At 34.9% G+C, this 14,326-nt stretch overlaps 1 protein-coding gene across 2 annotated transcripts in view; it reads left to right on the forward strand.

The window, feature by feature from the left end:
• Positions 1-14,326, forward strand: part of TLK1 (tousled like kinase 1) — an 84,569-nt gene that overhangs the window by 42,305 nt on the left and 27,938 nt on the right. Inside the window, exons 4-12 of one of the 2 annotated variants that reach the window (XM_032211719.1) lie at positions 1,511-1,586; positions 2,676-2,722; positions 6,587-6,673; positions 8,323-8,412; positions 10,258-10,350; positions 10,688-10,798; positions 11,496-11,632; positions 12,095-12,283; positions 14,176-14,242. In XM_032211719.1, coding sequence (XP_032067610.1) covers positions 1,511-1,586; positions 2,676-2,722; positions 6,587-6,673; positions 8,323-8,412; positions 10,258-10,350; positions 10,688-10,798; positions 11,496-11,632; positions 12,095-12,283; positions 14,176-14,242 — 897 coding nt within the window. The remainder of the gene's footprint in view (positions 1-1,510; positions 1,587-2,675; positions 2,723-6,586; positions 6,674-8,322; positions 8,413-10,257; positions 10,351-10,687; positions 10,799-11,495; positions 11,633-12,094; positions 12,284-14,175; positions 14,243-14,326) is intronic. The other variant, XM_032211729.1, reaches the window with a different exon arrangement.

Genomic DNA, 14,326 nt, shown 5'->3' on the forward strand with positions numbered 1-14,326 from the left:
ACATTTTTGGGGCATTTCAAATTGGCACATTCCTGGTGAAGAACTGGCTCTAAGTTCCCACCGGTTTTACACCCAATTAAAAGTAAAACTTTGTCACTTCCCCCCAGAGTCTCCAGTCACATGGTCCAGTCAGCATATAATCCAGTTGCTAGGTGACTATCAAAAAGAAAATGGTCACAGCTTGGCCAACTTCAGGGTTGACATTGAGTTTGACACCCCTGATCTAGGAACTGTAAAATATGAAGCTGTAACTAACTCCCAAAAAGTTGGTTGCTGTTCATCTAGTAAGTTTGCTTGTATCTGGCTCTAAAAGTGTTGTATCTTACTTCTCAAAGGGTCAAGTGCATAACGTGAGGGTTGTCAAGGTAATGAGGATTTAATAGCTGCCAGCTGATGAAAGGTTGTAAACTGTAATCAGCAAGGCTGATGCAATGAGGCTGATTCATTGCAGCTATGGTACAACCCTTTTAAGACTCTGATGGTGGGGTCCACATAAGTCATTTACTGTTTTAAGAGCAGTCTATAGGTGGTCATTAGAGGGTGTTTCTTCAGCGTGTATTCAGTTCTCTTCTTGTATCTGTAGAACACGGTAAGGGAATTTATCTCCTGCATGTATATGTCTGTATATAGTTGTATATAAACCATTGTTAATTGCATAAAGACTCTGTGCTGTGTTATGCTCCTGGGTTTATACATAATACTTGTCACACTGCCAAAACTCTGACAAAGGTTCTCATAGATTCATGGCTCCTATTGGAGCACTAGGTAGAGGCTATGGCTATGGAACACTTTGCTTATTTCCAAGCTGATTTGCCTATTATGTCCACTTTTAGAGCTGGGGTTCTCAGGGACAGTTATTCATGCCTTCATTATTTTGTGGTTTGATATCTGTGGTGCAGTGTGTATGCTGCTAATACCTCTATTCTGGTGCTTCATACTTTGCCAGATGGTATATTTCCACTTTTTCTTTCCTTGGTCAAAGTTAATGTATAATTTCATTAACAAACAGAAAGGACTTTAAATGAACTATGTGGAAAGGCCCTTAATGGTTTTTAAAAAAAATAATAACAGAGTACATGTATTTGTTTAGAGGCCAATATTTAAGGATATATTCGGTATTTCTATACAAGCATTTTATTTTTTTGTTTAAATTATCTGAGATAAATTCTGTGTTCTAATACAATGATGTAATCTTGGTAAATATGTAATTTTACATATGGTAAATAGGTAATTACACAGTTTTGTGTTACAAAAGTAATATGTGAGTTATAGAAATAAATTATGCTTTTTTGCTTCTTTTTGGTACAGGTTTAGGTTTAGTTTTATTGGATTTATATGCCGCCCTTCTCCCAAGGACTCAGGGCGCTGTACAACATAAGAGAAAACACATATTACAAAAATTAAAAAGGGACATTAAATAAAGCATCCAAACAGATATACAGTATGTAGATTAATTGCTAACTTTTCTTATTTGTTGAAAAAGCATGTTTTAAATTTTTTTTTTTGCCAGACTCCTGAGAAAAAACAATTGGAGTCTTCAAGGGGTAGAAAAAGGAAAGCAGAAAACCAGAGTGAAAGTAGTCAAGGTAAAATATATTATTATGGAATCAATTTGATAGTATGAATGGAAGTTGCCAGTTGATGCCATATTCAGTAAAAGTTCAAACTTTTTGAAGTATTAGAGATTGTGGTGAGTCTCTTTCTGTTTTGTGATTCCTTTAATTATTATCCACATTTCATAGGTGCCCAAAACAAACACCCCTCTAATTAATTAATATTATAACAAAATGATATCTATTAGAGTTGTTAATAAGTTATTGATGCTAACAGTATTTTGAACAAGATAATTGTTTGAAAGGCTCTATACTTTTATGGTTGTCAGGTACATTATTAACATTGTGCTCATATTTTTTCTTCACATGTTTTAAATATTTTGTGAGACAAAATTAAAACTTAAGAAAAAAGCTTGTTATGATGGCATTTAGTAAAGATTGTTCTTACTTTATAGATTTTCAGGCCTTTTAAGGGAATTCCTTTGGAAGTATCAGAATAAAATGTTTTCAAATTAAGGACTTTGATTAGACATTTTTAATTTTATAATTGGTAAATAATATATTAAAACTACAATGTTTTAGTGTTGTAAGACCTATAACAATAAATAAGTAATCTATTTTTTCATGCTGCTAATTTCCTCAGCTAGTGAAATGTTGATAGGACATTTTCTTTGCTTCCTAAATTGATTCTGCTAAATATATTTAGAATCATAGAAAAATCATAGAATCAGTTTGAAAAAATAATATGAATAAAAGCTAAATATAATTATTATAACTAGAAGATATAAAAACAGTAAGTGACTCCATATGAAAAATCATGCCATTATAAATCTGTTAGTCATGAATTGCTCTTTTGTTTTCTGCAGCAAACTAACAGGTGCTATTTTACAAACTTCAGCTAAACTTTATTATACTTAAATCAGTAGTAAAAATAAATCTGGGAAAACTGGATTGTTTCTCATGCTTCCTTTTCTCAAAAAAATATGTTTAGGCAAATTTTATTTAAATACTTGCAAAATTAAAAGAATATGCTGTAAGGAACTATTTAGGAAATATAAGTGACATTGTTTATGTTTTTTTTTAAAAAATTCCCCACTGTTTTTTTCTTAATCTTTGTTTCAGGGAAAAACATCGGGGGACGTGGGCACAAAATTAGTGACTATTTTGAGGTAAGTTCAATTTTAATATAAATGATTTTGTTGATATGATCTTTTATTTTGATTCTGATTAAAAGTATTCATACATTAAAGTGTACTTCATTTGATAGGAAATGGCCTGGTATCTATTTTTAAAAAGTAGTTTAAAAATGGAGCTCATATGGTTTCATACCAGAAATAAATATTCATGTGCAATAAGTGCCTAGAATACAAAATTATACCTATTATTTTAAGTACTATCAATCTAAACCATTGCCTGCTGGCTTCAAACTATTGCCTTCTGACTCTAAATTTTTTCATTATTAACATTTATTGTGCCATATCAGAGAACGGTAAGCACAGTAGGTAGTCCTCAACTTACAACCACAATTAAGCCCAATAGTTCCATTGTTAAGCAATGCAGTTGTTGTAACCCTTTCTTGCCACAGTTGTTAAGTGAATCACTATAGTGGACTGGGGGGGGAGAGGGAATGGTTTTGTGCTTGCGCACTGCTTTCACAAATGCAGCTTTGTACGCATTCGCCCACCACTTCCGTGGTCTAGTTCCAAATGGGCCACGGTCCAACACTAGGCTACAGACCTGGGGTTTGGGACCCCTGCTCTAGAACAGTCTGCTCCACCAACATACAATTGATTCCCAATTCTTTTGGCCATTAGTATACCTTTTAAGCCCAGCTTTGTATATTGGAGTCAAAATGGTTGGATTTCCCATCATAAGACAATAATTTTAAGTTACTGATTGCCATTTAAGGGCTATTTATTGTTTGTTCTTTATCTTTTGTTTTTTGTTTATTGAAGCTACCTAGAGTCGCGTTTTTGAATTTAAATAATAATGTATATATCCTCCACCCCCATTCTTTTTCAGGGTATCTGCTTGGTACATTTTAATGACTTTTCCATAATTAAGCATGTAATTGATTGCACTCCATTATTGTTTATAATAGCAGTGGAGCCCTTAGTGCAAATAATTGTTTGGGGTTTTTTCAATTAGCTTATCTTCATTCACAATCCAAAATTGTGAAATTATTTTTTGGCTTTCAAACAGGCAAGCTAAAAACCAAGGCTTTCTTACAACATAATGCTAAAACAGATGAGAGTGGATTGGGTATTCTGAACCACAAATTGTATTATTCAGCTCCATAGTTGAGAGGTATTTTAGGAATTGTAGCCAGTTTTGAACCTACCTTCTAGCTTGTTTTGGTCTGAATATCAAATATCAAAAGGAGGATTAAAAGTTTGTTGTTTTATGCTGATTGTATTAAAAAGATTATCAAAATCTACTTCCACTCTATTTTTAAGTCAACTATGGAAGCTTGAAAAAGATACACTTCCTTAATGGTCTTCTTTTCATCATGTATGTTAATTATAGACAATCTTTTCTGCATAAAAATATGAAAGGCAAGCTATAGAGACTTGTAGTTTTAGTTTTGCTTTTCTATTTCAGTAATCCCAGTGTGCAAACATTAATCAAGGATCCTATCAATCTTAATGACCCTACATAATGAGGTTTTTTTTAAAAAACTTGGATGTTATCCTAGATGTTATGCTAGAATAACAGTTTAGGAGCTTGTGTATTGTTCCTGGGAATTTCCTTCCCTTTCACTACATGTTCAGTTTTCTCTCCCAAAAGTTGATATTTTCTTACATTTTTTATCCTGTTTAAAACCAGGTCCTTATAGCAATTTGGGGTTCAAGTTGTATTATTATTTTTTCTCACCTGAAATGTTATGGTTCCTGGTGATAAAAATACAGCTTCTCTTTGATTTAATTATGGCACAACATTTTCCATACAGATAGAACTTGCACTAACCCTAACATTTCTCTTACCCAAGCTGAGAAAAAAATAATCTTGTTGTATTAGGCATCCAACTTTTGGATGTTTGGTGAAGAAGGTGGCTAAATTAACACAACTGTCTGCATGAAATTAATTAGAAATCCCCAGCTTTACAAAGACTTAATATACAAATGGTTTGACAGAAAGTATTAGCATACCTAAATGTTACTGTTAACTTCCTGTGCCCACATTAAGAGAGGAGTGTGTATTAAAAATGTATAGCTTACTTTTCCATTTAGGCATTGATAACCTAATAGTGTTGGGCTGAATCCAATAGTATATACCCAGACTTCCCTTTGCACTATGTGGTTTTCCTTTCATCTTTCTCTCCCACTCCCTTCCCTCTGTATGTGCCTTGAAATCAGCTCTGTAAGGTTTTCTAGCATATTACACAAGGAATATATTCCTATTGATGGATCTAGTCTTCTTGTAGAATCATATTATTAGTAATTAAAATTCAGCTATGTTTTAATTGTGCTTATTTCATATCCAGATGGTACTTGATATCAAAAATTATAGGTCTTGATTTACCCACTAGTGTTAAAGAAAATTTAAATGGGAGATCTGATATTAAATTTAATAAGGGTATATTCTTCAGCTATAACAAGCTTCCAAAAGGCAAATTTGTCTTTGGTTTTTTTAACCATACAGTTCTGATTTTGTGCTATTGGTGCCCTTTCAACATACATGAATTGAAGGCATAGAACTAAAAGCTTGTTCATTGGATGGCTCACATATGCTAGCAGTGATAGAGTTGAGCCCATGGAAAGTTTGATAAGCCACTATTGTTTTAAACTATACATGTGATTTAAAGTAAAATTTTCTAACGGGAGTATTTACGGAAAATCTACCAATACGGGATTGCGGAGAATGTGCATAAAGCTGTTCTACTTCAACCTTATGCATTACGAAGCCATTGATCTATAACAATTTCTTCAATTTTATTTCTATGTTTATAAATTTGAGGCAATTGTTTCAGCTTATTTATGGAGTTATGATGGCTTTCTCCTTTGTACTATTTAATAATAGTACCTGACTCACCGGAGCAGTAAGGCAAGGAATGTTGCAGATCCCTTCTCCTTAGAAGGTACATCTGGTAGGACCTAGAAGAAGGGCTTTCTCTGTGGTGGCTGCCTCCCTTTGGAACATTCCTGCAGAGATTAAATTGGCCTCCACTTTGACATTCTTTTCCAAGACCCTGAAGACCTGGCTTTGTCAATGGGCCTGGGGGTGGAGTGAAATGGAGCCCATCAAGTGGCTTGTCTGACTGATTTTGTCGCTAGGGGGATGGGGGAGTTATTATTTTTTTTTTTACTGTTTGTAGATTGGGTTTTAATTTTTGTAAGCCACTCAGAGTCAATGAGAGCTAGTGGGCGGCCATACAGATTTAAACAAACAAACAAACAAACAAACAAGAAATAAATAAATGTTATATAATGCAAGAACTGGAACAGATGGCATTCCAGAGAACCTTTAAGATTTAGTTTGAACCTCAAGCCCTGAGCTAGAGTCTCTGAGGCCCCTTGTGAGAAGTGTTTTGATATATATTTATATGTCAATATATAATTACTTCTTTGTTTATATTGCTTCTAGTTGTCTATATTGTACTTTATAATATATGTTATATAGTGAAATGCCCAGTGTCATTCTGGAGTCAGACCTAAATCAAAGAAACAAAAAACCTTACAAGGCAGGTTATTAACATCTCTTGAGGAGCTATTTGTTTCTTCAAAACAATTTCTTTTAATACTTTTACTATGTATAGTTTAGGCATGCCTAGAATTTAGTAGCACTCCGAATTTAGCAGAAGTGAAGTTAAAAAAAACAAAAACTGTTGTACAAAGCTGCCAGATCACGTTATTGTTGTTAGTGTTACTTTTTGCAGAAATTAACATCAATAATCTAATAATCATATTAAGAATAAAGCTAACAATACATGGAAAGCAACCATTTTACCTTAAATAGGGAATTATAAATAGATAAGAGTTGATTGTTTGCCATCATTGATGCTTCAGTAAATATGCATCTTTTTTTTCTCTTAGTATCAAGGTGGAAATGGGTCTAGTCCAGTGAGAGGAATGCCTCCTGCCATTCGTTCTCCTCAAAATTCACATTCCGCCCCTTCTTCTGTAAGTGTAATCTGTACACATCATTAGTCAGCATCCAATGCAGAATGTCTCGTGCACCTTTGAAACTAATATTGCAGCGGCTGTTTTTATATTATGTTGTTTGGGCAAAATTGTTTATCCTGTTGTTTTATGTCTTTACTGACCAATTACTTGGCAATAAACCTGTACAGAAATAGAATTAATTTCCTTTGTTTATGATGTCTGGTCTGAAGTTAGCTGGAAATACTTGCAAGTCAATGCTTATAAGAAATGCCAAAAATCATATTATGAATGGCCATTGCAAGGAAATGTAAAGAAAGAAGTCTAAAAATAAACTAATATGCTAGATGTTGTTCCATAGCTTAAATAAATTTAAAGTCCTGAATGTTCAAATGCGGTCCATTGAGTCCTACTGCTACTTCACAGTGGCACAATTTTGGAAGATGAAAGCATTTTTTAACCAAGGAAATTTGTGGTTGCTATTGCTTCATCAACTGGGGAAAAACATTGATAAACTATTAAAAAATAAAAAAACTGAAAATTCAGAGAAGCTGCAATATCCAGGGGAGGTAAACAGTCTTTGCATTTATATCACTTATATATAAGAGAAAGTATCCATTTTTAAAAAATAATAATTGTGGTTTCCAGTTTTACTTGGGGGAAAACATTCACTGAGAAGAATCCCCATCCCATTTTTTTCTTGTCCTGGTTATTTTATTCAGCACTGATAAAAGATTTCCTCTTTCATTATTATCATAAAAGAAAACTATATTTCACTATATATTTACCAATTACTTGGAGCACCATTAGCTTTCTTTCAGATTCATCCAGAAGCCTGAAATTAGACAAGCTACTTTAATGAACAGGAGAAATTTTAAAATCATACAAATTGTTACCATCTATATTTGTATCCATGGATAGTGCATCCTTTCTAGCCAACAATCTAGCGAAGTGACAAGCACTTATTCTTTGGTGAATTCTCTGGATGTCCTTATCTGTCCCTTGGGTTGCGGTTACATAAAGCTTCAGACAGCTAAAAATAGACAAATCAACCTAGTTCATCAATAGCAATAATAAGGTTTCCTGATTATTGTGTGGTAAATGCCTTTCATCCCACATCCATTTTAGTTACTTGTAGTTGCTGCATTGTTTACTGAAACTTAACACAATTTCTACTTGCTGTAATGGACGATACTTGCTACTGGAAGAATTTGAAACTAGCAGATGCTCTCAAGTGTTTTTTTTCCATTGTGTCCCTTGATAGTAGGGGAAATATAAGTCAACCAGCTATTGTCCAAAAAACAGTATCATGGGGAAAGCCATTGTCCAACAGTGTTTGGAACTTTCATGTCATGGTTATTGTATTTATATAGTGATCTGTAAAGTGTTTTTTTCTTCAGGAGTAATTATATTCAAGAAAAATCAAGTAAATTTCTTGATCCTCTGTGCTGTTTCTAAGATGCTTTATTTTTATTGATTTTTTTAAAAAACCCACTTTGCATTAATATCTCATGGATCTTGTGTATCATGGATACCTTTAGATTTACAGAATGAAAAATAAAATTCTTGCCTATTGTGTAATTGTCACCCATTGAAAACCCTAATGCAAAAATTTATAAAGATTTATTCCAGTGTTCTGATAATATGATAAATTCTGTTTGTATATCTAGGTTCGGCAAAACAGCCCCTCTCCTACGGCATTGTCTTTTGGGGACCACCCTGTTACGCAACCCAAACAGTTATCGTTTAAAGTCACTCAGGTGTGTTATTTTGAATTCTCAGTATCTATTTAGTGCTAAGTAAATGAATAAATGAAGGCGTTAATTAATTTCATTCACCTTTTTTTTTCTCCATTTCTATCTCCATATTTCTAAAAGTGCCTTTGCAATGAATCTGTAGGTCTCCATAACTAAAGTGAAGCACATGGTGCAGTGAAATGCTGGCGATACCTAGAAACAAAGCATTCTTAACGTCTGTGTTTTCAACTCTCTCCACTGTAATATCAAGTGATCTGCTAGGAGATATTTATTTTAAAAATATTGAAAATATTTCAAAACATTTGCTTTGGGATTTAAGTTTCCACGACTCATAGATAAACTGGAAACATCAGGTGATGAATGAAACGGAAGAAAGGGAGGAAAAAAATGCTGGTCATTACTATCAGGATTATCTATTCACAATAACAAAAACCAGGAAGAGACTCATTGAAGATGAGTTAGAGCCACTGTTAACGCTTACCTGGTGGTTAATGTGGTGAAATGTCAGAATTTCTCTGCCTTTATATCATCTTCAGATTGCTGTCCTGCAACCCTGTTTCAAGTGAGACAAATGCTCTTGGGTAAAAAGGAGAACCTCTTAACAAGGGATATCCCCAGCATTTCACTTGGATTTATTCCCTGTTGGATGCTAGCCTTATTACAGATCCAGAGGAGATTCCTAGGGTGGAATCTTGCCCAGTCATCTGGAAATAGTTTGAACCTGTTGGACCTGAGGAAGTGGACAGGGTCCTCAGGACTGTGAGCTCAGCCACCTGCTCTCTAGATCTATATCCCTTCTGGCTTGTTAAAGCAACCTGGGGGATATTGTGTGGGTGGATTCTGGGACTGATTATTTTTTTCATTAAGGAAGGGGATTGTTACTTTACCCCTTCAAGAATCCTCAGTTCACCCCCTCGTCTAGAAGCCATAGCTAGATTCCACCAATACTAGATAGTTTGTCCAGAATTCATCTCCCTTTTGGGGGCTGGGGAGAAGGCGGTAGAGAAGATGGTTGTACAGCTTCAGAGGACCTTGGAGGAAACAGAGTATCTGAATCATTTCAGTCAGGAATCAGACCTGGGCATAGGATGAAAATGGCATTGGCCATGCTTTTGGATAACCTCTAGTATGGGCAGGATTGGGATAGTTCATCCATCCTCACTCTACTTGTACTCTTGGCAACTTTTGATGCCATCAATCATGATAATCCTGGGTTGGCTCAGTTGATTGGGATTGAGCAGCATGGCGTCATGTTGACTTGCCTCCTTCCTTCAGAGTCTGTACAGCATACCCAGCTCTGATTACAAGGCCATTTCGTTTTTGGTAAAGATTAGACCTAAAAATCTATGTCAATGGACATTTTATCTTGGATCCTCTTCATTAGTACTTTGGCATTTTTTTTAATCTCTGAAAGTTCTGTTAAAGTTAAATTTTTGACTGAACCTTGAACTGACTTTTTTGTGGACCCAAATCATTTATGTCACATTAATTTGTTTATTGGTTGTTTGAGTAACAAAAGCCATTAAGATACATTTGCACAAATAGGGTGTCGGGAGAAAGCTTGCCCTTTCTTTTCCTTGGGTTTGGAAGGTTTTGGACTTTCTCTTGTAAATTTTAAGGCTTGTAGTTTTTAATACATAAGCTAAGCATCAGTCAGTGCTTTCTGAATAAAACTACAGAAATGTATATAGTGCTCATTTTTTCTCTGTCTTCCTAAGGGAAATTGTTACTTTGCTTGGGTTAAAGAGGTCAATAATTACTTAGAATGGTCTGTTATGATATGCATTTAATTCGCTGGGTTTTTACATTCTCCCATCTCTTCCCCCACCCCCATTTTTTTTTATACAGACTGATCTTACAATGTTGAAATTAACTGCACTTGAAAGTAATAAAAATCAAGACTTGGAAAAAAAAGAAGGTCGTATAGATGATTTGCTCAGGGTAAATGTGATAATAAGATTAATAGAAATATTGGGTTACCTGTGCTAAATTAATGGAGTAGGAGAAATTATATGCTGTTTTAAAATGGTAACTTATATAGTTGGATTTGACTCAAAATACAAAAACAAAATGGCATAAAATTTGCTTATCATGTTCTAAATATATTGTCCTCCCACGTTTCCATATGCTTAAAATTAATTCTTTAGCCTCACTTCTGCTGCAAATTATTTTATAAATAAATGCCAAGGTTTTCAAGAGGCGATACAACTGTACTTTTATTTATATGCAATTTATAATCCATACTCATAATATGTACATACTTTCATTTAATTCTTAGGCTAATTGTGATTTACGACGGCAAATAGATGAACAACAAAAGTTACTTGAAAAATATAAAGAAAGATTAAATAAATGCATTTCAATGAGCAAGAAACTTTTAATTGAAAAAGTAAGTTGGGTTGTATTTTATTTGTATTTAGAATGCTATAGAAAGGAAACTTTGCTTTGACCTTATAAATAGAGAATGGGACCAGAAATAGTTCAATCAAAAATGAGTTAGTAAGAGAATCCTTAGATCAAAATACTGACAGAATTGCTGTGATTGACACCTTGTGAGAGCTCTCCACTTTTCTGTCATAGTCAGTCAGATGCTCTAATATCAGGGCAGCTGATAGGTGGAACAGTTTCCAATCATTGAATAAAACAGTTTGTGGCTACCTTGACTGAATAAATGGGTATCCTGTGACAGCCATATTGTGGTGAAGTCCATAATTATTTTTTAACAATTCTGATTTTGAAGTTTTTCAAAAAATGTGTGATCCTGTACCATGGCACTTGAAAGTTACTGAAACAGGATATTCTGTTTAGCTTTGGTGATTTCAGCTGATATACTAAGTGGTAGAAGCAAGCTGTTGTTTCTAATCTAAGAAAATATTGAATAATGCTTGAACAAAGATTGCTGAGTTGTACACAATAAATAAAAGCATTAAAGTCAATGTTTTAGGAAAAAGAAAAATAATTGTATAACATTACAAAATGCCTTAAAAATGTCACAGGAACATACCTAGATTATATTTTATTAGTAGATAAAATTGCCTTTTCAGAAACAGTTAAGTCACACCTCTTGAATATTTTGGTTTCTTTAGAGCACGCAAGAAAAGCTGGCAAGCAGAGAAAAAAGTATGCAAGACAGATTACGCCTTGGGCATTTTACAACTGTTCGACATGGTGCTTCATTTACTGAACAGTGGACAGATGGCTTTGCATTTCAGAATCTTGTAAAGTTAGTCAATGTTTTGTTTTTAAATTGCTAGTAATTATCAGTTCCCCGGAGTGGTTGATTTATATTAGTTCAAACAGCTAGTGCTGTGACTAGTTTTATATACAGTATTATTATTCTGTTTTGAAAATGAAAGAAACAGAGTACTTAATCAACCTTCCTTCCTTCCCCCACCCACTTACCTACCTACCTACCAAACATTAGTTGAGTAATTCAAAAGGAGAGTATTGACCACTTTCCATAAAGATTATTATAAACATAGATCACAGATTTCAGATTGGCGATTGTCTATAAATAACTTGCTGGTCTTTTGTGAAAAGATCTCAAATCCACAATATAAGCAGGTCTATAAGTAGTCTGCCTGGTTGCAATAAACCAAAAGCAACAAGTAAGCCAGAAGTTAATAAAACATGTAACTTGTTCTTGAGAAGTTCTGCAGTTTAAAGGTGATATTTTGATTTGCAGGCAACAGGAGTGGGTAAACCAACAAAGAGAAGATATTGAAAGACAAAGGAAACTTCTTGCAAAACGGAAACCTCCAGCTACCACTAATTCTCAAGCACCTTCTGCCAATTCAGAGCCTAAACAGAGGAAAAACAAAGCCGTCAATGGAGCAGAAAATGATCCATTTGTTAGGCCCAATTTGCCACAATTGTAAGCTCAGAACATTTACTTAAAAACAAATGGATGTATACAGGGGCATCTGTGGCAGGGTCAGCAATGTCAAATGGCAGGCATAAGCGAGAGATCAAAGTGACCCCTTCCCTCCTTTAACAAGGTCTAGAAAAGGAAGGGTGTTTGATCACCTGGTCATGCCCAGAGTTTTGGTATTGTTGACACACATAACACCCCACACTTGCATGTGTCAATACATACAGTATAAATAGATAAAGCAGTACTCAGCTCTGTGTGGGAATTCATTAGTATTAATGGCAAAGGGGCCATGTATAAGGACACTAGAGAGTGGAATTATATTTTCTCCCAATTTTCAATGTGTACTGAGCACAGGTTATTTTTAAGGTTATTTTTGTCTATGATCAACATTTTTGTTACCTGCCTGCTCTTCCCCATAAAACTCATAAAGAGACTAGGAACTAATTCTTTTGATCATGCTAATTATAGCTTCTCCCATCTCCTGTGAAAAAGAACTTGTTTCCTACATGATCATTTTGGTGGCAGACGTGTAATAAAATTTGTTTTCTATAAATATCCATATTTAAGGAAATGCATAACTTGGACTAGATTTTAATGGTAGATGAATTATGTTTATACAGTTAAATACAAGATCTGAATATACTTTTAAAAACAAATTCATAGAAGGATTTTATTCTGGACGAGTCTTAAAATCTTGTTCCTGATCTGTAAAGTGTAACCTCTTTGAAACTACTATTTTTAGGGTAATCAGTGGTTTAGTGTTCAAATAAAGCATACTTCTTAATGGGTAATCCCACATTATTAGATCTTCAGTATTATTGGATTTCCAGGATCACTTCTAGACTGGATTAAAATTCTAGCGTCACCATTATTAGAACTCCAGTACCACTTCTCAGTGTTGGAGAGAGAAGGGGGGAGGGGAGGGAGGAAGGGAGAAGGAGAGAGAGAGAAAAGGGAATTAATTTGGATTCTGAGATGCTTGAATTCTACATTCAACTCTTGCAATTGTTTCTGCAAAGTCTGAAAAATAGGGCTGGGTACACTTCAATATTGATTTTTTTTGGGGGGGATGCATAGCTGTTCAGGTTTGTTAAAACACACTGATCTTTTTCAGTGTTCTAGGTCAGTGATGGCTAACTTTTTTGCTGTTGGGTGCCAAAAATGCGAGGGTGCATGGACATGCTGGAACTGATAATGGAAAACACTCCCCCACATGCGCGTGCGTGCATAACAGCTCGCCCCTATGCACGCCGCACTAATCTCCAAGCTGAGCTTGGTATTTCCTCCGGGGGGAGCAGGGGAGGCCATTTTTGCCTTCCCCAGGCTTCAGGAAAGCTTCTGTAGCCTGGGGAGGGCGAAAAATGGGCCCAACGGGCCAACTGGAAGTTTGGAAACGATCTATATTCTATTCCACATTCTATTTGGAAGCGAACTTCCGGTTGGCTTGTTGGGCCAGTTTTTCAACCTCTCCAGGCTCCAGAGGCTTTCCTGAAGCCTGCAGAGGCTGTTTTCGCCAATTAGTTGACCAGTGTACACGTGCGCTAGCTGACGGCTTGCATGCTGGCAGATATGGCTCCATGTGCCATAGGTTCACTGCCAAGGTTCTAAGTGAACCTAACAAAACTTATGGCTGCTTTATAAATTGCTTGAACTTCAGTAAGCAGATTTCCTAAAACAATTGCATAACCACACCAAAATCTGTAAAATGTCAAACTATTTTAGTGAATTGCATGGAGGTGCTTAATTTGTATCAGATCAAAGCACAAGCTTTGATACCTATCATTTTCAAGTCATGTACAGGCTTCTTTATATTTAGAAGAAAAATTTGTCTTTATATGCAATTATTTTCCATTTGATTTTTAAAATTGTATTACTTGTATTTACCCTTGTAGGCTAACACTAGCAGAATATCATGAACAAGAAGAAATTTTCAAGCTTAGATTAGGACATCTCAAAAAGGTATGTAACATATTCAGTTTTTCCTAATCCACTCTTAGTTTTGATTATTTTGAAGTGCTATAATCACACAAGAAACCACTTTGT

This window comes from Thamnophis elegans, chromosome 1 (assembly GCF_009769535.1).
Source record: "Thamnophis elegans isolate rThaEle1 chromosome 1, rThaEle1.pri, whole genome shotgun sequence".
NCBI lineage: Eukaryota > Metazoa > Chordata > Lepidosauria > Squamata > Colubridae > Thamnophis > Thamnophis elegans.